The 24,471-nt window shown below is 42.3% G+C and overlaps 1 protein-coding gene and 1 long non-coding RNA gene across 4 annotated transcripts in view; one reads left to right on the top strand and one right to left on the bottom strand.

Annotated features, from left to right (window-relative positions):
- Positions 1–18,973, top strand: part of AKAP6 (A-kinase anchoring protein 6) — a 249,429-nt gene extending 230,456 nt beyond the window's left edge. For all 3 annotated transcript variants that reach the window (XM_082213378.1, XM_082213377.1, XM_082213376.1), the window contains exons 13-14: positions 9,121–12,494; positions 17,998–18,973. In XM_082213378.1, coding sequence (XP_082069504.1) covers positions 9,121–12,453 — 3,333 coding nt within the window. In that variant the 3' untranslated portion in view covers positions 12,454–12,494; positions 17,998–18,973. The remainder of the gene's footprint in view (positions 1–9,120; positions 12,495–17,997) is intronic.
- LOC309527357 overlaps positions 1–24,471 on the bottom strand; it is a 67,106-nt gene that overhangs the window by 8,870 nt on the left and 33,765 nt on the right. The gene's annotated exons all lie outside the window — the stretch shown is intronic.

The following is a 24,471-nucleotide window of genomic DNA, read 5'->3' as shown; positions in this document are numbered from 1 at the left end:
ACAGATTGTACAAAAATACATCGCATTTAGTGCACACACAGACCTGATACACTTAGATAGTGGGAAATTGTATCAGTGCCATTAATACTGATATTTGTCTCCCCTGCTGCTATTAGCTGTTAGTGCCTCATTTGCTATGGACATATTGCACCTCATAGGCTGTGTGTGTGTGTGTGTGTGTGTGTGTGTGTGTGTGTGTGTGTGTGTGTTTCGCTACAATTATAGCATTGAGGGTTGTAGTACTAGAACTGCTGTGCAATTTCGGTCATTTCTATGACCAAAATCACTTGCTTGCAAGCAGAGGGATGTATTCAAGCCCAGGCTCTTGTTGCTCGTCAGTTTTCTTTCATAAGTAGTGTTAGCTCCTGGCCCCTATTTTTTGCAGTTCCACACTTAGAGCAATTGCAGGATGGAAGGCAACCCTAAAAATGTATATATACAAGCAGTTTCTATAAGCAATACGTCAAGCACCTGAAACAAGCAATATGGCTCTGCCTTCAGGCTTACAAGGTAATTAAGATAACATGGAAAAAGAAAGAACTATGATAACTGGCCTCAGAATACTATCTTAGTCATACAACTGACCCTATTTTGTTCCACCAAGGAGATTGGGGTACATAAGCAGGCTCCTTTGTAGATTTTTATTTTTTATTTTTTCTAAAACAAACTTCTATCCTGCCCTTTGTCGCAATACCCAGGGTGGGTGCAACAAATAAATACATAAAACTGCCGACCCTTTTACCCCATGTGGCAAGCAGTGTCTCTGGAGCTTCTCAGGGATGAACCTTCCAGACTACCCAGGTTGGCCATTGGCTCTTGCATAAGAGGACTTCCTGCCTCAGCGGAACTTTGCTTGAACAAGGCCTGTGTGTATCGCTGGTTGGTGCTGACTCTTGACTTGTTCTCGAATCTGCTTTCAAGTTTTCCCTCTGACCTGGATTGCTTCTTGGTTGTGATTCTTGGTCGGTCCATCCCCCCCCCCCCCATTCTGCCTTCTGGTTTGCCCTCTAATTTGGATTGCTCTTTAGTCCATACTTTAGCTTCTTCATCGCTTCAGCTCTCGCCTGAGTGAATGATACTGCCCACAGAGACAGGGGACAGTCCTTTTGCTGATCCCCTGCTGCAGTCCTCAGCCCCAAATTCTGCCTGTGAGTTGAGGAGCTAGAGAGGAAGGATGAATTGGCAAAAGTCATCTTCCTTCCAACAGTAACAGCCTATTCACAGAAAGCAAAGTCTGAATCCATCCCCGTGTGAGGATATTTACGTGTTGCATTGCTGTTGATAGGATAAACAAAATTTTAAAATTTTAAAATTCCTTCCAGTAGCACCTTAGAGACCAACTAAGTTTGTTATTGGTATGAGCTTTCGTGTGCATGCACACTTCTTCAGATATAAGTTCATACCAATAACAAACTTTGTTGGTCTCTAAGGTGCTACTGGAAGGATTTTTATTATTATTATTTTGTTTCGACTACGACAGACCAACACGGCTACCTACCTGTTGATAGGATACACATTTGAATACGATATACCCCCTTCACATTCTTGAACAACTGGTCATTCATAAATGTGTTTTTAAGGCACATCTAGCTTATCTTGTTTGGTGGTGGTTGTTTTTTGTTGTTGCATTTTCTTCCTGTGAATATCCTTTATTGTACTTGTTTAGAAGGGGGAATGAATATATTGCACCTGAAGCAATGTTGAGACCAAAATGACATTGAAGCTTGAACACACAAACGCATACATACCTGTCATGTAACCCCTTGACAGATGAAAAGCAAACTATAGAGCAGCAAAAGCAACTTCCAATAAAATGTGCTGTGTTTCCAGATGTTATCAACACAAATAAATCCCCTCTTCCTATACGATTTGACGCGTAAACCAGTGATTGTCACTTAAATTGATTTAAAATGTGATAGACCAGAAAGTAACCACTGTTTTCCAAAGTCCTTCCTTTTTTGAAGTCAGAGTGTTAAGAGTGCTTAAGACCCAGTACTTACTTAAATGGGTACGCCCCACGCAATTTGTGGAAATTGTGAAATTTTCTTTGAATTGTTTAAGTGACCAAAATTTTAAACAGGACACCCATGTGTGGTGTTTTTTTCTGCAGTAGGTAATTTTGAAAGTTCCTTCCCTTGAACATTTGCAAGGGGCTTTAAAGGTTAACCAAATGAGTCTCTGACATGGGCTAAGATCCAAAAAGGGTAGTAGATGGATAAATTGATTTTGTCATCGCGCCACATAATTCCCAGTTCAGACCTTTATGCTTGGAGCCCTGGAATGAATCATTCTGGTGACGAACTGTATCTTGCAAGAAATTACTAGTTGGAATCAGAGAAGCATGAGCAGAGTTCTTTTCATGCAAAAAGGGTTTTCTACCCATACCTTTCCTGTACAGCTCCATGTGCCCCTGAAAAATCAGTTTACAGCAGTATCAAACAAATTCTGCAATCAAACAGGAAGCTCCCTATTCTTCCATTTTAGCCAAATGTGGGTTGCTGTGTTTTAGTCAATGGGGGTTACAATCAGTGGTGTAGCTAGCTGCTTGGGTGCCCAGTGCGGCACGTGCGTCCTGCAGCTGGGGGTGGGGTGAGCCACCCATGGGGGCAGGGCACACTGCATCAAGCCTCTCCGCCACCTCCCCCTCAGCTGGGGAGCAGCTGAGAAGGAGGCGGTGAGCAGACACAAGCCCCACACTGCAGAGCCTGCAGGCGCCCAGACCACCACACCAGTGTGGTGTAGTGGTTAAGAGCGGTAGTCTCGTAATCTGGTGAACCGAGTTCGCTTCCCTGCTCCTCCGCATGCAGCTGCTGGGTGACCTTGGGCCAGTCACACTTCTCTGAAGTCTCTCAGCCCCACTCACCTCACAGAGTGTTTGTTGTGGGGAAGGAAGGGAAAAGAAGATTGTTAGCCTCTTTGAGACTCCTTCGGGTAGTGATAAAGCGGGATATCAAATCCCAACTCCTCCTCCTCCACATCACTCCCAGGAGAGACACATGGCTCTGGCACGCTGCAGGCCCCACAGTAAGTGTTGGCCCCCGCAGTGTAGAACCCAGTGCCAGCCGCATTTCATTACGTTTGTTGACTGAACTAAGAAGTTTCATGAGCCCAATTTTATTATTATTATTATTATTTAAAACTCATATTTTTGTCATTTTGTCACCCCCCCCCCCTCAGTGATGACACCCGGGGCAGACCATACACCCCGCACCCTCTTCCTTAAGGTTACCAGATTTTTTTCAATGAATCCAGGGACACTTTTCAACTTCCTATTAAATAGATGGATTTTGTCAGGGGACTGATTTGTAAATCCGGGGACTGTCCCCGGGGAACGGGGACGTCTGATAACCTTACCCTTCCTCCAGCACTGGTTCCAATACTATAAATGGTGTTTTAATGTCCCAGGTTTTCTCTTGATTCATGTGAAAGAAAAAATTAAGCTGCCTTTGCTTTTTCACCTGTGGATATTGGGGATGTTGAGGAGTGGGGGACGGACAATCAATGGAACAGGGAACCCAGCTAATGGCCCATCAAATTCTTTCCAAATAGACAAGGAAATGGGATTTTCTCTTCCTTGAGTTTGCATATTGAACATCACAGCATTTCCAGTTGCTGCTCAAATGCCCTTTTATCTTTGTGTTTCTTATTATAAGATGTGCCTCAATGCAATGGATGAAGGATCACTATTAGTTGCACAAAATCAGATCCTTTACTGAGACCACATGGGTTGTGGACACCCTGCTGTGGTTGATGGTGCTATCCAACTATGTTTACAGACATCTGACCCTAGCATTCTTAACTGACCTTTCACAAGGATGTGGGTATAGTTTGGTGGTGGAACACATACTTAGGATGAAGGAAGCCCAAAGCTTAATCCTTGGACTAGGAAAGACTCCTGTCTGAAACCCAGCTAGTATAGTACAGACAACACTGACCCTAGACAGACCACTGTCCTGTCTTAAAGCTCAATACAAGGTTGGAGCCATGCTTTGTCAAGAGCTCAAAAGGCTAATTATTTTCAATAAGAAAATTGATTTAGGGGGGAAATGGAGAACATATACCTTGTCGTATCTCACAGCATAAAAATGACTCCTCTACTTCCCTTTAAAACTAGAGTGATTTCCATCACATTTTCTACCAACAGATGCTAGGAAGGGCTATGAACAAGCGAAGAAACTAATATAAGGACTGAATTATAGTTGTGGGTACCTGCAATCATTAAATTTAAAAATATATATATTGTGTGTCTGACTCTAGGATCTTTATTTTCTTTAAAGAAAAGTAAACACAACATTGCTAATTAGCTTCTGCTTTAACTTTAATTACACTAAGTATATGAATCTAATTGCTCTTGCCTCTAGAGAGCCATAGTAAAGCGCTGTATTTATACACATTTGTGGACCCAAAAATGTTGCAGCGTGAATGTCCTTTTACAGTTGTTGCTGCTTATTAATGATGAGGTGTAGGTGTTGTGCAAAGAGGATAGCTCTCTGTTTGGCTGCAACACAAGGAGACCCATTTAGAACAAAAACATGAGGGCTGCAGAGGTGAAACGGGCACTGTAAACATGATTATTTCCCTCAGAAGAAGTAACTGGCATGCTTGCATTTTTCAAATACAAAATCATTTTTGTTTTTCATTGTGGTTCATACATTCTTAGAAGTGGGGGATGGCTTCTTTCATTCATTTTGCTTCATTTCCACAATGGTTTATCCAGTCGTTCAGAGCTGACAACTAGTGTAAGCGAAAGAAAAGGTAGTTGCTCCAACCACCAAAACTCTTTGTTAATTGTCCTGTAAAAGCATATGAGGTGCTTATGCTACAGGTCTGTTCTGTCAAGACATAAAAGCATCTTTATTGGAATATTACATGAAGAGGGAGTTTTTACCTATTCCTTGTCCCACCTGCAACCTGCCACACCATTCTGGAAGCCCCTGCTTTGCTCAACACTATGGAGAAAATTTTCAGCTGGCTGCAGAAGAAGGAAAACCTTTCTTTCAGCAGATCCTGGGATCTACAACCCAGTGGGTGGTGTTCAACTAATTTTTACTCAGGGTAGAGCTACTGAAATTAATTAATTTCCCATGTGAAACTCTGAGCAGTTAAGTGACAAAAAGTAAGTTTTGAAATAAGTGATCCCACAATTAAAATAAATGAGTTGAGGTTATGTCATTGTTTCTGTTCTGCTGTGGAATCTGCATGATGTACAGAATAAATGAAGCAGGCAAAAGCTGATTTACAGCAGCAATGTTATCTTCCTTGCCAGAAAGTGACAAGCATTTTATATTTAAGAAGCAGGTGGGTTCTGCAGGTTCACAAAATTATGGAGTCTGTAGCTAGTTTTCTGTCCCTTCAAATCTTAAAGAAGACATTAGTTACTCTTGGTATGCACTTTGAAATATGGAGAAAACTCTAGTGATGTCTCTGTATGCATGGAAGTTTTATGTAGAAGGTTTAAGAACTTAGAGCCCTTTGGAGCTTTGCTTCACTAAACAATAGAATTCCAGTATCCCAGAATTAGAAGACATCTCATGTGTCATGCAGTCCCAACTACTGCAAAGTGTCCAGTTAAAAGGTCAGATAGGGAAATTGGATAGGAGCAACTTCCCATCTTTTCTATTGCATTGCACCACATCCTTTGAAAAGCCCCCCCCCAAGGAATGCCTATCTTCTTTTCTTTCACAGTTGAATATACATCTAAAAAAAAGAAGGGGAGGCTTCATCAGATTAGCTTTAAATGTTGTATACATAAAACCGACAATTTCATAGGAAGGCAACAATTTTCCCCCTACCGTCTTGCTTCATTATTCAGCAGTTTCCCAGAGCAATGTCAGCACAGGCAATATATGAAATTAATGTAGTATTTGATTAGACGACTGATGGATTGCTTTTACAACTAAAGTCTTTCACATTCATTAGTCATACTAACCAGTCATTAATACTGCTTTTATCAGCAAGCAAACAAATGGAAATTCAAATAAAAATTCAGCAGAGTTGGGTATACTCTATACAAAGGAGCTGTTATAAGAACTTGTATAACAGATGAACATTAACGCCCAGGTTGGGTGTCCCCAGGAACCTCACCCACGCTAAGGTCCCTTGTTGGGAGTGGCTTATGATTTTCATGTCTCCCTCACAACCACGGGTCTGTCTCAGTTGATATCTGGACCCACCCACATAATACAGAACACTCTGAATTTGGTGTTTTGTGTTAGAAACCTGGTGTAGTTCCTTTGTCAAGGGCAGATAACAGGATGGTGCATTAGCCACAGAGACCTGCTTATTCTGAATAAAAAAATTCCTTCCAGTAGCACCTTAAAGACCAACTAAGTTAGTTCTTGGTATGAGCTTTCGTGTGCATGCACACTTCTTCAGATGTCCATGCACACTTCTTCAGATACCTGAAGAAGTATCTTCAGGTATCTGAAGAAGTGTGCATGCACACGAAAGCTCATACCAAGAACTAACTTAGTTGGTCTTTAAGGTGCCACTGGAAGGAATTTTTTTATTTTGACTATGGCAGACCAACACGGCTACCTATCTGTAACTGCTTATTCTGAGTCAGACAGCAGGTCCATATAAGTCAGTACTGTCCAAACTGACTAGCAGAAGCTCTCCAGGGTTTCAGGTAGGCAACATTCCTAGCCCAGCCTAGAAACGCCAGGGGTTGAACTGAAGAACTTCCACATGCAATGCAAAGCAGATGCTAAGGTAAAGCCAGGTGTTTTCCTGATAGCTTAGCAGGATGTTTCTGGTGCCTTGGCTGGCAAATCCCTTGAAGACACCTCTGCAGTGGCGGAGCAAGCCAATTGGGTGGCGCACATGCCCTGTGCCCAGGGGTGGGACCAACCACCTGCGGGGCAGGGCAAGCTGGGGCAGGATGCTCTGTGGGGCCTCCAAGGAGTCTGCTTGCCTCCTCCCACTCAGCCGCCCTACAGCTGATGGGGAGGCAGCAGGCAGACCATTTGGGCAGCACGGAGCCTGCAGGTGCCCAAGCCACCGCGTCACTCCCAGGAGAGATGTGTGGCTTGGGTGTGCTGCAGGCCCTGCGGTGAGTGCCGCCTGGCATTTTGTCACTGCCTGAGGGGTGACAGACGTCCTGGCTAAACTGACAGAGGTAGCCACATATCTCAGGACATCAGCAATCATGCTGAGACTTCCTCTTTTAGTGTGGTGTTGCCATGAGAAGCATTGTACTATTACCACCATATTGTATTACAAACCAAAAACATGTAGGTTATACATTGGGTTGACTGTTCAGTACCGGCCTAGTATTTGAGCATGATTGCACAGTCTCCTCTGTCGTTGTCAGATTGTTATATGGTTATAGTTAGAATAGTCACTCCCTGTCTCTAAAAGCCAAACTAGATATGGCACTAAATTTATCACTTTGAAGCATACTGGGTTGGAGGGGCATTGAGTGGGACCACAGCCTGCAGTAGGGGAAATTTAACCTTGGCTCTCCAGCTGCAATTACAGTGGTGCCTCGCAAGACGAAATTAATTCGTTCCGCAAGTTCTTTCTTCTTGCGAGTTTTTCGTCTTGCGAAGCACGGTTTCCCATAGGAATGCATTGAAAATCAATTAATGCGTTCCTAGGGAAACCGCTTGCCAGGTTGGCGGTGCGGAGAAGGGCTTTTCTCCGCACCGCAAGCCTTCAGGACAGGTACGGGAACAGAGGGGAAGGCGCGCAGCGCTTTCCCTCTGTTCCCGGGGCTTGCGTGGGAGGAGGGTTTTTCCTCCCCACCGCCAACATTCAGAACAGCATTCTGAATGTTGGCGGTGGGAAGGAAAACCCTCCTCCCACCCCAAGTCTTCAGGAAAGCCATCCGATGCCGGGCGGCGGGAGAAGGTGTCCCCCCCCCGGCATCGGAGCTTCGTTCCGATGCCGCGCGGCGGGAGGAGGTGTTCCCCCTCCCCCGCCCGGCATCGGAGCTTCGTTCCGATGCCGCGCGAAGGGAGGAGGCGTTCCCCCCCCGCCGCCCGGCATCGGAGCTTCGTTCCGATGCCGCGCGAAGGGAGGAGGCGTTCCCCCCCCCCGCTGCCCGGCATCGGAGCTTCGTTCCGATGCCGCGCGAAGGGAGGAGGCGTTCCCCCTCCCCCGCCCGGCATCGGAGCTTCGTTCCGATGCCGCGCGAAGGGAGGAGGCGTTCCCCCTCCCCCGCCCGGCATCGGAGCTTCGTTCCGATGCCGCGCGAAGGGAGGAGGCGTTCCCCCTCCCCCGCCCGGCATCGGAGCTTCGTTCCGATGCCGCGCGAAGGGAGGAGGCGTTCCCCCTCCCCCGCCCGGCATCGGAGCTTCGTTCCGATGCCGCGCGGCGGGAGGAGGCGTTCCCCGCTGTCCTGGAGATTTCCCTATGGGCTGTCGTCTTGCGAAGCAAGCCCATAGGGAAATTCGTTTTTCGAAGCGCCTGCAAAACGGAAAACCCTTTCGTCTAGCGGGTTTTCCGTCTTGCGAGGCATTCATCTTGCGGGGTACCACTGTATAACCAAAAAAAACCCCCACCTCATCTTGTCTTCTACACAGATAATCCAAGGCATCCTAAAACTAGCACCAGTTTCCTGAGGAGTTTGTGGTGCTGATCCTGTTTGTGGCTATGGGTGGGGGGGACAGACAGTTGAGTCCTTGAAATACACTGCAGATTGGCACCTCACCAGATCCAATACCAGCACCTTGAGTTTGGGAGCCATTAATTGGACAAGACAGAATAGGCTGAAGCTTAGACGAGATGCATGGTGCATGGTGATCCCTAGATTCTAGAGAAAGAAGGAACTGCTGTTTTTAATGTGGTTCATCCTTGGTTAAGCAGGTATGAGGGATTCTGTTGAACTCACCACTATTCCTAGATTTCTAGTTTAGCAGCCCAATGCCCAGTGAACTTCATAGCTAAGTTAAAATCTGAATGAGCTTTTCTATGTCCGCACTCTGAACTTTACCTATTGCTCTTTACTGTTATTTATTGTATTTCAGTAATTTATCTCTTGTTTTATGCAGCATAGCAAAACTGATGAGAAATGGGCTTTTTACAAGGAGTAAGGAACTATGTATTGACTTTCAGTTATGGAGGTGGGATGTACTGTTTGTGATTTAACTGATTATTCTATTTCTCTGTTTTTAACAGGAATCCCTGAATGTTATCGATCCAAGCTTAATGGAGCTGAATGGCACAAATGAAGATGCACTAGAATGGGATGAAATGGATATAAGTAATACGTTGATTAGCGTTAATGAGGAATTCAATGAGCTTGATCAAGAACTGAAGCAAGATGACACAAAACTGAACTCTCCCTATGAAGCATGTGGTAATAATGACTGTCCCAAACAGGAGGAAAACCCCACTGTACATGAAAATTGCCTCAGCAGCCCAAGCATTACAGCATCTCCAGGTCCACAAGTCTACCAAGTGTACAGCCTTCACAATGTAGAGCTATCAGGGGAAGATCATATATCTCTAATGAAAAAGACATCCAAATCCTCCACACTTACACACTTGGACACGTTAAAGAAGCATGTGAATAAGAACTCTTTGTTGTCACCAACCAAAAATTTGCCAGAACTAATGGGCAGGACCACTTTGACAAGCCCACAGAATTATATGTATCACAGTGGAAATGTAAGTAGGCATTCTGACAGTCAGAATAAAACAGTCATTGGAAGTGAGGCAGAAGCTATCCAAAATCCTGATGTCCATTTGCAAAATGATACTGATAGAAAGCAGGGTAATTCTGTGACTAGCATTTCAGATTCCCAGTTAGGGAATATAGTTGATGTGATAAAACAAAATTTAAAGCAAGCGGATGGGGAGATCCATTTTAATTTCTTAAATACTTCCCAGTCAAAGTCCAGTGACAGAGCTAAAAGCCTGGGCAGCATCGCCCATCAGGGTTCTGAGGCTTCAGAAGAGTTGCAACAAGCAAAACACAATGTCTTTACATTTTATGACTATTCTTACCTTCAGGGTTCCAAATTCAAGCTACCAATGATAATGAAACAATCAAACTCGGAAAAAGCACATAAGCAGGGTAGTTTGCTTCATGGCTTTTATTTTGATAAAGTCCCCTTGAAATCGGAACATCAACCTTTAGAGTTCAAGCCACTTGTATCTACAGATGAGATTGCTTTCTCAACCAACTTGGATGATGGAGACCCCAAACACTGTGAATTTGTGGAGGATTTGAAGAAACTGAGCGACCCAACAAATGCAAAGCTGTGCCCAACTTTATCTCATATCTCTTCTTTAGACTCCCTTTCGGTGACAAATGAGTTGTTTGGCCCCACTGTTTTTAGAACTGGAGATGGGCTTCATCGTAGCACATCCTTGGAGAGTTGTCTAACACCCTACAAAAGCAATGAAGATCTTTTTAGTTGCAATGGCTCTGGAGACCTAAGTGGAAGTAGTGATTCAGTTGGGGAACTTAGCAAAAGGACCTTAGACCTTCTGAATCGCCTAGAAAATATCCAGAGCCCTTTAGACCAAAAAATAAAGCGTAGCATCTCCGATATCACACTCCAAAGCACTTCTCAAAGAATGTCCTTGGCTGGCCAGTTGTCATTGGATATTGCGTCCTCTATCAATGAAGATTCGCCGGCTTCTCTCACTGAGCTAAGCAGCAGTGATGACCTGTCTTTGTGCTCTGAAGATATTGTACTGCACAGAAATAAAGCACCAGATTCAAATGCATCATTCAGAAAACACCTCAGTCGGTCGGTAGCTGATGAGAGCGATGTCAACGTTAGCATGATTGTTAATGTTTCCTGTACCTCCGCTTGCACTGATGATGAAGATGATAGTGATTTGCTATCAAGTTCTACTCTCACCTTGACTGAGGAAGAGCTAGGCATTAAAGATGAAGATGATGATTCTAGTATTGCAACTGATGAGGATATTTATGAAGACTGCAATTTAATTTCAGGACTTGACTACATAAAGAATGAACTCTACACTTGGATCAGACCAAAATTTAATCTGACAAAGGAGAAGAGAAAGTGCAATCTGGATGATGAAATCCAGGGCTGTAAGAATTTAAGAAGTAATGAGACTTTGAAAGCAAAAGATTCATTGAGCATTGAAAAATTCTTGAATGATTCCATACGCAAGCTTTCAAAAAATAATGGCAACAGTAAGAACACATCAGAGAGCCATGATGAGTCAGGGACAAAAAGGCAAATGAAAAATGATGGCTTTCAAGTTTCCAAAGATCACTTTGTGGATGACATGGAGAATGGAAATGTTACTATGACTCAAGAAAGTCCAAAGGAAGAACATATTCAAATTTCAACTGCTGCCATGAATGTTAGCCCACTTAGTAAAGGAAGTGAAAATGAATGTTGTATCTGTGAAGCATTTACTGATAGTTCGGATGATTCACATATGGATGGTAAAGAGCCAGCTCAATTGTCAAAAATATCCAGCTCTCAGAAAGAATATAAAAAACATACTCAGTTTGAAGGCCATTCTATTATAAAACCTTTTACAGAATTTGACTCAGATATGAAAGGTTCAGATATGGCATTACCAAAATCGCTACCAAATGATCAACAAAGCAGAACAGGAATTAGTGAACATGGTGGAGATTGTTGTGCATCTTTAAAATCAAATGAAGCAGAAGGAAATGCATCAGCTGGCTGTAGTGATTCGTGTTGTAGCTGTGAAACTGCTGCTTTTGATAAAAGAAATGAGGAGGATTGTTCAGTGCACAACTTTGTGATGGAGATAATTGACATGGCCTCAACAGCCTTAAAGAACAAGTCTCAGCCTGAAAGTGAACAACCAGCTGTTCCACATTCATTAGCCCAGATCAGGGAAAAGGTTCTAGAACATTCTCACAGGCCCATTCAACTTAGAAAAGGTGATTTTTATTCGTACCTCTCACTTTCTTCTCATGACAGTGACTGTGGGGAGGTAACTAAATATGTTGAAGAAAAGACCAGCACTCCAGTCCCTCTAGACTTTGCGGAAAATATTGAATGCTTTTTTGAAGCCTGTCCTGAAGATGAACGAGTGGAACAGCAGGGATATCTTCCTGACAGTGAAGTGGAAGTAAAATACGAAGCCCTGGATTTAATAGATGAACCTAAAACATCTGCTGAATGTAGTGGCTTCTCTTTCTTAAGTGAGGAAATGGACATCAGCATGCCTGGCTCTCTTAGCCAGATGATATCAGATAATTTAAGTTATGCTAGTGAATCTTTGAGTCTGGACATCCCTAATGAATGTCCAGTCTTGAATTCCTTCCCAAATAACTCTAAAGAAAATCATCTCGGAGAGCCACTTGGGATCGCAAGGTCTGAAGAAGGTTTTGCTTCCTCTATAAAGGCCTCAGCTGAAGCCATTCAATTAACGCCTGATCACTTGAAAGAGAAGGATGTTTTGCACCAGGACACTAAAACTCTTACATGTGAAGAAAACCTCCTGCATCTTCACAAAGAAAGGCACATAAATACACAGAGGTAGAATGTATTCCTCCATGGACACACATGTTGTTTCATAAAGAGGTAGGTACTAAACACTACGAGCTTTGCTTATTGCTGACATGACTATAATGAAGCAGGAAATGTGTGGCCTTTCAGAGTTTTCGAGTAGATCATAGCATTGTGTCTCTTGAATTAAAAACCATTCCAGGCCACTTCTTTTATGTTTAAGATACAGATACAGACTCAGATAAACAAGCATCAGCTGAGAATGGCAAATATGCGTTCAAATCACTACCTTTATTTGTCAAGATTCACAAAAGCAGGAGCTGATCCCTAGCTGATCACTTCACATATTTCCTTCCCTGTGAAAAGCAGCTAGTTAAATACTATTTTCAGCTGATGTGAACAGCATTCATTTTGTACTGTGCTCAAAAAAGAAAGAAAGAAAGAACTAGCCCTTGTGTGATTCAGACTTCTTGGTTGCATTTCCTCAGATATTTGTACTATGCAAAATTACCCAATGAATCCAAGAGAAATCAGTAGCAATCTTCTTTCTGCAATGCAGCAGTTATCAGTGGAAGCAGATTCAAAATAGATGCAATACTGTCCCACTATGTTGGGGAAAAGGAAGATGGGAGAAACTGAGTGTTAAACCTAGTATATTCTGGGCTTTCCTCAATAGCCCTTTGCTTCCTATCTGGGTAACTCTGCTCAGAGACAGCAAACTAGTCCACACCATGAGGGTGAATATAGCTGATCCTGCCTCTGTTGATGGGGAAGGAAAGTTAAGATGAGAGGATCTCCACTTGCTCTCTTGGTTCTAGGTTACCCAACTCACTACAGCCTTCTGTAGGCATTCAGGAAAATGGCTTAACACATTTGCGGAGGGCAGGGGACGGCAATGAGTGCACTAGGCCCCCACCCTCATCCCCATCCCCATCTGTGAGTTGGATTGTGGCTGTCTATATTGGAGTGTTTCCTGTAACTTGGAGGCTTCCTGTGTGATGTAGATCACTGTAAAAAGCAAGGTTCCACATCACACAGGAAGCCTACATAAGTGGAAGCACTCTGCAACTCAGCAAGTACAGTGGTGCCCCGCAAGACGAATGCCTCGCAAGACGAAAAACTCGCTAGACGAAAGGGTTTTGCAGTTTTTGAGCTGCTTCACAAGACGAATTTCCCTATGGGCTTGCTTCGCAAGACGAAAACGTCTTGCAAGTTTGTTTCCTTTTTCTTAACACCGTTAATACAGTTGTGGCTTGACTTCGAGGATCAACTCATAGAACGCGGTGTGGTAGCCTTTTTTGAGGTTTTTGGTGATTTTTGAAGCTTTTCCAAAACTTTTCTGACACCGTGCTTCGCAAGACAAAAAATTCGCTAGACGAAAAAACTCGCGGAACGAATTAATTTCGTCTTGCGAGGCACCACTGTACACTTGTTACTGTTCTCTGCTCTGTCACACACATTAGATTAGCCAGTTTCTTAAATGCCTGGAGAAAACACGTAAGACAGGAGAAAGGAACAGCACATGCAAATGCACTATCTAAAGCTATTCCTTTCCGGTGATTGCTATATGGGAATGCAAACTGCCCTACTGAAATAGAAAAATTACCCTTCTCTATTGAAGTACTGTATGGGCAGCTTGGAAGAGGATAGTGGTATCTTTCGCAGGTGCCCAAGTATGATGTGATCCTGCACCCCCATTGCCCTGAGCTGTAGAAACAACAGGAGGATGACACAGTTAAGGGAGAAGCACTCACAGCAATTTCATGAGAGTTCCAACAGAACTACAATGTTTACCACTTCTGTAACACGGGATATATACATAACACTCTACCACAGTGGAATCAAGTAACGCCCTGATCAAATGCAGAGAGGAATATTAATTTCATTGCCCTAACTCTGCAAAGGATTGTGTTGAAAGAGTCTGCGGCAGTTTAAGGACTAGTACCTCTGGGCTACAATCCTATACATGCTTGTTTGGGAATAAGCCTCACTTAACTCAACAGGCTTATTTTTTGAGTAGACATATGTAATCTGATTCTGTTGTTATTGTGGTTTAATATTTCTTGGACTACAAAAGCTTATGTCACAATAAACATAATGATTTTTGAAGTGCCACAGGTCTCTGTGATTCTTTTTCCCCTGCCAAAGACAAACACAGGTTTCTCTTTTTACCATTTGTTTCTGCAAAGATACACACTGTTTTGATGATAAATCTATGTTATATGCCCTAGTCCAGCTTCGGAGTTCCCTGTGTGGATTACTTGCTGGTTCAGGAACTCTGAGCATAAACTACATCTAAAGGAGGATATTTTATATGCATTAAATTTATTTCATTGGGATACACATCCTGATGTGCACCCCCATTTGAATTTAGTATTTCATAAATGCCTTTTAAAGTGCAATTTGAGCTGGATTGGGGAACATGTCCATAGAAAATTGGTATTTCCAGTGCAACCTCTGCTCCTGTGAACTTATTTCATTTCTTGTGCTATCCAGCATTGACAAAGTACCATCCCATGGGCCCATTTTTCCACCTCATTATCTGTGATCAGAACACTACTATTTATTCACACTGTATTTTAACAACACTCTGTGTAGCGAAAACAGTTTTGCAGTTTTTACACAAGCACCATTTATTCTGGAGAAATTCCAACACGGCAACTGCTTGTGAACTCCTGAGATTAAGAGACAGTGCAGTCGCTGCTACGGCCAGCTCAACCTCTGAAAACACCCGCTTGTGTGAATTGTGCAAAGGCGTGAGCAGCATAACGTTAACATTCAAGTGAACTACCGTTGCCCGTTCACTCAGAGTAAGACCCACTGAGTTCAATGGGGCATACTCCCAGGTTAGTCTGAATAGCAAGGTTAGCCAACATACTTCCCTCCAGATATTGTTGAACTAAGAACCTCATCAGCCCAAGCCATCACTGCCAGTGTTCAGGAATACTTGGAGTCATAATCCAACAACACCTGCAGATCACTAAGACTGCCCTTGTTTGTGGGATTGCAGCCTCAAGATGGCTTTATGTGTGGAAGTCCAGGCGCATTTTGCTGGGGAACTCTGGGTCAGAGTACTGTTTATGTTACAGTGAAAGGAAACTTTCTGCCAAAGGCTCTGGTATCTGTATTTTCAATGGATTCTAGAAGTCCCTTCCCCCCACTGTAAGAGCTTAGTCGATACTTTAACTTCATCTCTCATGCTATGGGAAATGAATTAGAGGCAATCTATCCTAATTTGTTAACTTATTCAAATAACAGTTATTATACTTAACTATGCTAAAGATTATCTTTTTGGTGGCAGATTGTTTATTTTTTTGATGAGCCTAATTACTGATTTTCCAAAGGTAATTTACATTTATTACTAATACATCTCTTAAAATGTGACAGATAAATGTTGTTCCCATAAGTGTATTATGAAAAAAGTTACTATTTAAAAACACATTATTTAATTTGAAAGATAAATGGCAAACACCATTTTTTTTTCTCCTGGAGCACCTGTGCTGCTAAGCTCATTAAAATGTGTGATTTTATGTGGAGCTGTGATACTTAAGAGAAAAAATTATCTATGGTATATGTGTACCCTAAAAATAAACTCAGTTCGCAAAGGTGACAGTATGCATATTTACCAACGTAGCTCAACTAATTTCACATGATTTTTGCTCCAGCTGCAAGCCAGAATAAAGCTGTTGTGAGCAAATCTATTTTGCCACTGAATGTATCTAAGTTGTAATCTCATTCTTTTAGCACCGTGCTATAAAATTGACCATTAAGCAAAAGTAATAGCAGCTTTGAAAAGTTCTATATCAGGAGTGATAATTCTATCCTGTCATCTGGTGTGGTTTAATACTGCACTGCTGTTGTTGTTTTTAATTTCCTCGTGGAGGTGAAAGCTTCCAAAGAATAAATATACAAAGCAGATGAGATCTCACACTCTTCTGTTGTTGCGTTGAGTATGACCCATGACCCTCCCCACCTGTAGAATTTTTTAAGGAACATGCCTTATACCGAGTCAGAATATTTGTGCCCCTTTGTCTAGCATGGTTTCCTCTGACTCTGGCAGAAGTCTTTCCCATTGCCTGCTACTTCATCTTTTGAGCTGGAGATGCCACAGATTGAAGGTGGAACCTTCTACATGCAAGAATGTGCTCTTCCACTGAGCCATCTCCCCTTCCCTGTGGTATAGACCCCTCTTTTCCTGTAACAGTGCTAGAACTGGCCACCATTTGTACATATGGAGCATTTGCATAAGCCAGATCCCACTCAAAGATCATCCTCTTGGGTGACTGATTCCGGTTCATATGTGGGGGGTTTTCCTGTATCCTCAGACAATCACATATCACAGCAAATTTGTTCCAGGATGCCTGATTCCAGGCAGAAATACTGGGTAGTACCCAACTGAATTGTACTCAGACCCACTGAAGTTAGTTTATGCATGTTAGTCACAACTAGCCCACCAGTGGTTTTATTTTTATTCCCTGATATCGATGTAAGTTTAGATGTTTGAAATGCATAGAGTCCTAGAATGAGGCTTTTTTAATTGAAAGCCCACTACTACAAGTTTTAAGAACAGGCATGCTACAAACTTCCCAATGATGCATTAGGTTCCAGTTCAAACCACATGCCTGTGCTTTGCTTTGCTTTGCTTTGCTTTGCTTTTTTTTTTTTACAATTTTGTGCACCATTTTCTATAAAAGATAGAGAGGTCAGTTACAGCAAATAAGATCAAAGCTGAAGGTACCTGGATAGAAGCAGCTATTTCCACTTAATTTGGAAGGCATATAATGCAAGCCTGGAGTGCCACCTCGGAAATGCTTGAGAGAGGTACTTTGTACTAATCTCTTAGCTGTATTCTGACAGTTATTTCTTCATAATCCTCATCATAAGCTTTGACTCTTTGTTGCATAGGTTAACCCTAAACTCCAGGCCATGAAATTTCTACTTAATGAAAAAGCACTCATTTCTCTCACGATATATTAATGCAGCATCTTATATTTACAAACTGTTTGTGTGAGTCCTCTCACTTTGTTGACTCGCTTGTTTTATTCTTCAGGGAACTATAAATGATAACTTAAATAGTTTGTGTAACCTACTTACACCCCAAGCCTAAACAGATTACTTGGAAGTAAGTTCCCCTGATTCTAATGGGACTTGCTTCCATGTAATGGGTTTAGGGCTGGAGATTATTTTGGTTGGTTGGCCTTTATTGAGTCATGCATTCCTATTGATTGGTACACTTGCAAAAGGCAGAGAAGGTAAGTTCACAAGCACCTGAAAGGACAGGATGGAGGGAAAAGGTCAGGCTTGATTATTTCCCCTGTGCCTTTTGAAACTAAATCTTGTTTTATAAAAATCAATGAGGTTTCTACATCAATAAAAAGACATCTCTCTGATAGTGACTTAAACCTCAGGCTGTGAAAAATTGTTGCTCGTATCCTGTCATTTCTTGTTTTTTTGCATATAAGTACATTGGTATGAGGTCATGGAGTAGCTATTTTTGGTTGGTCTGAAACAGGCTTGTGTTCTGTAAATGAAAATGTACTTCATGTAACCTGCTATTACCTTTTTCTTTTTCTTTTAGAAACTTGGCTGCATTTCAAGTGCAGGCTCATCCTCTAAACTCTGGGATGACCTCTAATTCCATTGTATCACTGCCTTTTGTTACACTTGACTCCCAAGATAAATTTTCCTTCCAACTGTGATCTGTCCATATTGGTTTTGTGACCAGGATGCATATGCTGGTCCTGTTCAATTTTCACTTTTGCTTTGTAACAAAACCATTTGCTTTCATATGGATTTCTTTCCCAAGCTACCTCTTAACAACTTACCCTTCCAAATTTGTATGTCTCTGTATTTTCTTTTCAGCCACAAACTTTTTGGTTTTCTAAAAATGATTTTGCAGTTCCACAGAATGTATTATTATTCTGGATCACCATTTCTGAATTGTAAATGTCAGTTATTATCCTATTTTATGTATTAAATTTGATATTTTATGTGTATAATGCATATTGTTTATTGAAAGTATTTTATGTTATAGAATGGGAATTTTATTTGATTGCAGCGAAAGGAAAAGTCCCTCGTGCTCTTGAATCAACACAGTGGAAGTTACACAAAAGAAATACAAATGCATCCTTTCATTTTAATTTTACAAGATTAATCTATGCAACACTTCAAGAAACAACTACACAGTGTTGTATATTAAGAACTGTTAACATTCTACTGAATTAAGTACAACATTTTGGTTTTCTACAATGCTTCTTGAGGTGGTAATCAGAAAAAACCCCACATTTTTAAAAATTGTGCCTTGCTGTATTTCTTATAACATTTATTAAAAAGCTGCTTTCATAGTAAAATTATGTTGGTTTGAAGGAAGGAAATAGCAAGGTGTGAATAATTTCTGTATATATGTATAACCAAGTGTAAACATTGATGTATAATTACAGTATAAAATGCTTTAATGTTTGTGATGCCCAGTGGTGTGGAAAACATAAGCCTTAAAACCACTAGATTGCATGATAATTAGAACTGGCATAATAAATGTAGTTTACTGGGGAAAATTTGGAATTGGCTCTCATTTACCTGAATCCTGTTTAAAAGCAAGCAAGGCATACCGTTTCTAATAAGTATCTATTTACTTATACAGTCCTGGTCAGTTCTGTTTAGGCAATATAAGAATGTATAATGAGGACACCTAAGTCTATGTGCAGACCAGACACTGAAGATCTTGGCCATTGCATTCAAAAAAAGTTGTTTTATTTATTATTGTTATTGCATTTCAATTTTGCCTTTCAAGCTCAAGGTGGTACACATGGTTCCCATTCTCCTTCTCCTCATGGTTATCCCAACACCAACCCTGAGAGATAGGTTAGGCTGAGAGGATGTGACTGGCCCAAGGTCACCTGTCATGGCTGAGTGGGGATCCGAACCCTGGACTCCCAGGTCCTAGAATAGCTAGAACTACTACACCCCACTGGCCTTTAAGATGCAGATATGATGGAGACCAGAGATCTTGCCGCTAGAAAATGAAGAATATATAAATATGTACATCACATTAGGGTTAATGTTCAGTGCTGGAATGTTTATTAGTTGCAGGAACGTAGAAAATGTACTATATATACATCACCATGTTATGTAGTATATATATATAGTTATATATATAGTACATAACATCACCATGTGTTGATCCCTTGTTCCAAAATTTCCAAACCCACTTGGAGGCATTTTCAGCCCCATGGAGGAAAATACCTTCTACTAGTGCCGACTAAATAAGATCCTGAAAAACATTTTGAGGGTGGGAGAACAGGGTAGGGGCTCCTGAATCCTTTAGGGAACTTCTTTTGTTCTAACCCCTGTGCTGATCAATTAACTAAAACGGGTGGATCCGTCCAGAAATGATGGCCTTAGAAGACCTGCCTCTCTCTTCTCTCACCACTTACACCAGTCCCTTCTTTAAACCTTAGCAGCATTACCTCAAATATGGTTCAAGTCTGCTACTTGTTCATACTTCGCAACTAAGGCGGCAAAATGGTTTCCTACTGTTGCAACCCTCATGGGTTCAGCTAAAACAGGACAGCTCCTTTCGCGCCGAAGTGCCATTTCTGATGCAGGTTTGGCCACTGTTGATGGTAGAAATGTCAGAGATTTCTTATGTCCATGAAAGCAACCAGCAGAAACCTGTCAGCTTGCAAGGGTTTATCATGTGGTAAAAGGGTGAAGTGAAAATATGTTTGTGCGTCCTCAGATCACCTTTCAGCTTTGCTGTTTAGTTGGCGTGGTCCAAGTCTGGCCCCAGGCTTTTACAAAAGGTCCCAGAAAGGTGGATTGAGCCCTGCCTTGTATTGAGCCTTGAGGAAAATAATGTCATTTGGCTTCAAATACCAATACAAAGCTTGCCATTTTAGAAATGTGGTTGGGGAGGGGCTGCTTTGAGCCAGAAAGCATCTATATATGCTTCGAAAATAATATACACCAGGTTGATTTTCTCTGCACATATGATAAATAACTGGCACCACTGGATATTAATCACAAAAATATCCTTGCATCCTAATTGTCCTAATAGTGCAATCAAATGTGTTCTAACTATTGTTTGTATTATGATGATGAGACTATTGCACTTAATCCAAAGTGGATTGTTTTTTAACATGGCAAACAGGACACAAGAGATGCATTTTCCAGCTGCTGACATTGTGGCAAGAATCAAAGAATGCCCCTTAGTCCCCTTAGGTTCTTACATTCATGCCAGTCCCAATTGATTAGTGCTGCGTTTGGCAATATCTCACTAGAAGTCTTTTAGAAGTGTTTCCCCCTTATGCACAGGGACTGTTTTCATGTGCTAATCTGATTACAAAAGAATATTTTTATCTGTGTCTGTGCCAGTAAATATCAGGCTGCCCTGCTATTTATTTTTATTTTACTTTTAACAGCTTTTTGCAACCACAGTTTACAATGGTACACTTTGCTTCAGGTAGTGCACACCGACTTGTTTGCAACTCTGGATGCAACAGTGAACACAAATCTGTTCCTCCAAAAGGGAATCCAACTTCCCCAGTTAGCCTTTGTTCTGCTTTCTTTTCCTCCATTGTATACAAAGGCAATACAAAAAGTATACAAAAGTCCCCAGATGACATCTAATGTCTAGATGCAGAGCAATAACAATTTGCAGGCACCATTGTGCAGGCGCAAAGTTAAGAAGGAGCAGATGAGGGGGTCTTAGGATATGTGACATATTGGACCAAACAGGCATAAGAAGAATCTGGATCAGGCCAATTACCCATCTAGTCCAGCATCCTGTTCTCACAGTGACTGACCAGATGCCTGTGGGAAGCTTGCAAACTGGACATGAGTGCAACAGCCCTCTTTCCACTTGTGATTCCCAGCAACTGAAATTCAGAGGCATGATGCCTTTGACAGTGGAGATAGAGGGTAGCATTGTGGTGAGTAGCCACTGATAGCCTGGTCCTCCATGAATTTGTCTCCTAAAGCCATCCAAGTTGCAGGCCATCACAGCCTCCTGTGGGAGCGAGGCCCATAGTTGTTTTCATTTGTTTGTCATCAATCTTCTAACACTCAACTTCACCGGATTTCCATGAACGCTAGTGTTACGAGAGAGGGAGTACAATGTTATCCACTTTCTCCATGCCATACAATTTTATAAACTTCTACCACGTCAGCTTTGCTCAGCTTTTCTCTAAACTAAAAAGTCTCAAACGCCACAACCTTTCCTCATGAGGAAGTTACTCCATTCCCCTAACCATTTTGATTGTCCTTTTCTGAATCTTTTCCAACTCTACTATATCCTCTTCAACACAATAGGGAGATCTGTCATCAAATTTCCCTCATTCAAAGTAGTTTGGAGAAGTGCTTTCTTAATTGGTATAGCACCATTGAGGAAGGAACCATTTAGCTTTTTCTCCCCAATCCTGGTTCTATTTCACCTGACTCAATCACAAACACGCTGAGGCTGCTGTTGTTCCCATTTGTGGGGGGAAATTGCAGGCCCCACACTCACTCCACATGAACATTATTTGCTGCTGTTGTCATTATAGAATAATGATATGAATGAAGCTCATCATTCATTAACTTACACAAGAGTGAACTGTCGCGGGGATTCGAACCGCCGACCATACGATCGGCAAGTCCTAAGCACTGAGGTTTTACCCTTAATGTGAAGGATACTGTTTTCTATTATTGAGTTTCATGTAAAACCATCTGTGATGCATGCACACATTGAGTGACAGGAGGGATAAAGTCTGGAGGTGGGATATTAGGTTCATACCAGTCATCATTCCAAACCACTAAACTACAGAGTCCAGGGCTTGGCGATCAGAAGGTCGGCGGTTCGAATCCCCGCGACAGGGTGAGCTCCCTTTGTTCGGTCCAGCTCCTGCCCACCTAGCAGTTCGAAAGCATGTCAAAGTGCAAGTAGATAAATAGGTACCGCTCTGGTGGGAAGGTAAACGGCGTTTCTGTGCACTGCTCTGGTTTCTCCAGAAGCGGCTTAGTCGTGCTGTCCACATGACCCGGACACCGTCTGCGGACAAATGCTGGTTCCACCGGCCTATAGAGCGATATGAGCGCCGCAACCCCAGAGTCGTCTGCGACTGGACTTAACTGTCCGGGGTCCTTTACTTTTTTACCAGTCACCATTCTTTCTCCTACTTTGAATGTCAGCTACACAAATGTACTGCAAAATGTATCATGGGCATTTTGATTTTAGCATAAGCTCCTGGAGAGTAAAGAAGATGGCAGATTTTCTCACAAGGGCCAGGTATTTGAGTAAGGTGTAAAATTGAGCATGCAAGATGAACGCTCACTGGAGTCATTCTTAAAAAACTTTTATGCCTGTATTTAGAATCATAGAGTTGGACTAGACCACAAGGGCCATCGAGTCCAACCCCCTGCCAAGCAGGAAACACCATCAGAGCACTCCTGACATATGGTTGTCAAGCCTCTGCTTAAAGACCTCCAGAGAAGGAGACTCCACCACACTTCTTGGCAGCAAATTCCACTGTCGAACAGCTCTTACTGTCAGGAAGTTCTTCCTAATGTTTAGGTGGAATCTTCTTTCTTGTAGTTTGGATCCATTGCTCCGTGTCCGCTTCTCTGGAGCAGCAGAAAACAACCTTTCTCCCTCCTCTATATGACATCCTTTTATATATTTGAACATGGCTATCATATCACCCCTTAACCTCCTCTTCTCCAGGCTAAACATGCCCAGCTCCCTTAGCCATTCCTCATAAGGCATCGTTTCCAGGCCTTTGACCATTTTGGTTGCCCTCCTCTGGACACATTCCAGTTTGTCAGTGTCCTTCTTGAACTGTGGTGCCCAGAACTGAACACAGTACTCCAGGTGAGGTCTGACCAGAGCAGAATACAGTGGCACTATTACTTCCCTTGATCTAGATGCTATACTCCTATTGATGCAGCCCAGAATTGCATTGGCTTTTTTAGCTGCCGCGTCACACTGTTGGCTCATGTCAAGTTTGTGGTCAACCAAGACTCCTAGATCCTTTTCACATGTACTGCTCTCAAGCCAGGTGTCACCCATCTTGTATTTGTGCCTCTCATATTTTTTTTTTTTTTGCCCAAGTGCAATACTTTACATTTCTCCCTGTTAAAGTTCATCTTGTTTGTTTTGGCCCAGTTCTCTAATCTGTTAAGGTCGTTTTGAAGTGTGATCCTGTCCTCTGGGGTGTTAGCCACCCCTCCCAGTTTGGTGTCATCTGCAAATTTGATCAGGATGCCCTTGAGTCCATCATCCAAGTCGTTGATAAAGATGTTGAATAAGACAGAACCCTGTGGCACCCCACTAGTCACTCTTCTCCAGGATGAAGAGGAACCATTGATGAGCACCCTTTGGGTTCAGTCAGCCAGTTACAAATCCACTGAGTGGTAGCATAGTCAAGACCGCATTTTACCAGCTTCTTTACAAGAATATCATGGGGCACCTTGTCGAATGCCTTGCTGAAATCAAGGTAGGCTACATCCACTGCGTTCCCTTCATCTACCAGGCTTGCAATTCTGTCAAAAAACGAGATCAGGTTAGCCTGACATGACTTATTTTTCAGAAATCCATGCTGACTATTGGTGATCACAGCATTCCTTTCTAGGTGCTCACAGACTGTTTGCTTAATGATCTGCTCCAGAATCTTCCCTGGTATTGATGTCAGACTGACTGGGCAATAATTATTTGGGTCCTCTCTTTTCCCCTTTTTGAAAATAGGGACAACATTTGCCCTCCTCCAGTCTGCCGGGACTTCGCCTGATCTCCAGGAATTCTCAAAGATGACTGCCAGTGCTTCTGAGATCACATCTGCCAGTTCTTTTAATACTCTTGGATGCAGTTCATCTGGCCCTGGAGACTTGAATACATCTAAACTAGCCAAGTATTCTTGTACTATCTCCTTAGTTATTCTGGGCTGTGTTTCATCTGCTGAATCATTTGCTCCAAATTCTTCAGGTCGGGCATTGTTTTCTTTATCGGAGAAGACTGAGGCAAAGAAGGCATTGAGGAGTTTGGCTCTTTCTGTGTCCCCTTTATGTGGTATTCATTTTA

The sequence above is a fragment of the Podarcis vaucheri genome, assembly GCF_965113315.1.
Source record: "Podarcis vaucheri genome assembly, chromosome: 1".
Classification (NCBI taxonomy): Eukaryota; Metazoa; Chordata; class Lepidosauria; order Squamata; family Lacertidae; genus Podarcis; species Podarcis vaucheri.
The sequence above is the reverse complement of the archived record's forward strand: the minus strand, read 5'-3'. Positions and strand labels throughout refer to the sequence as shown.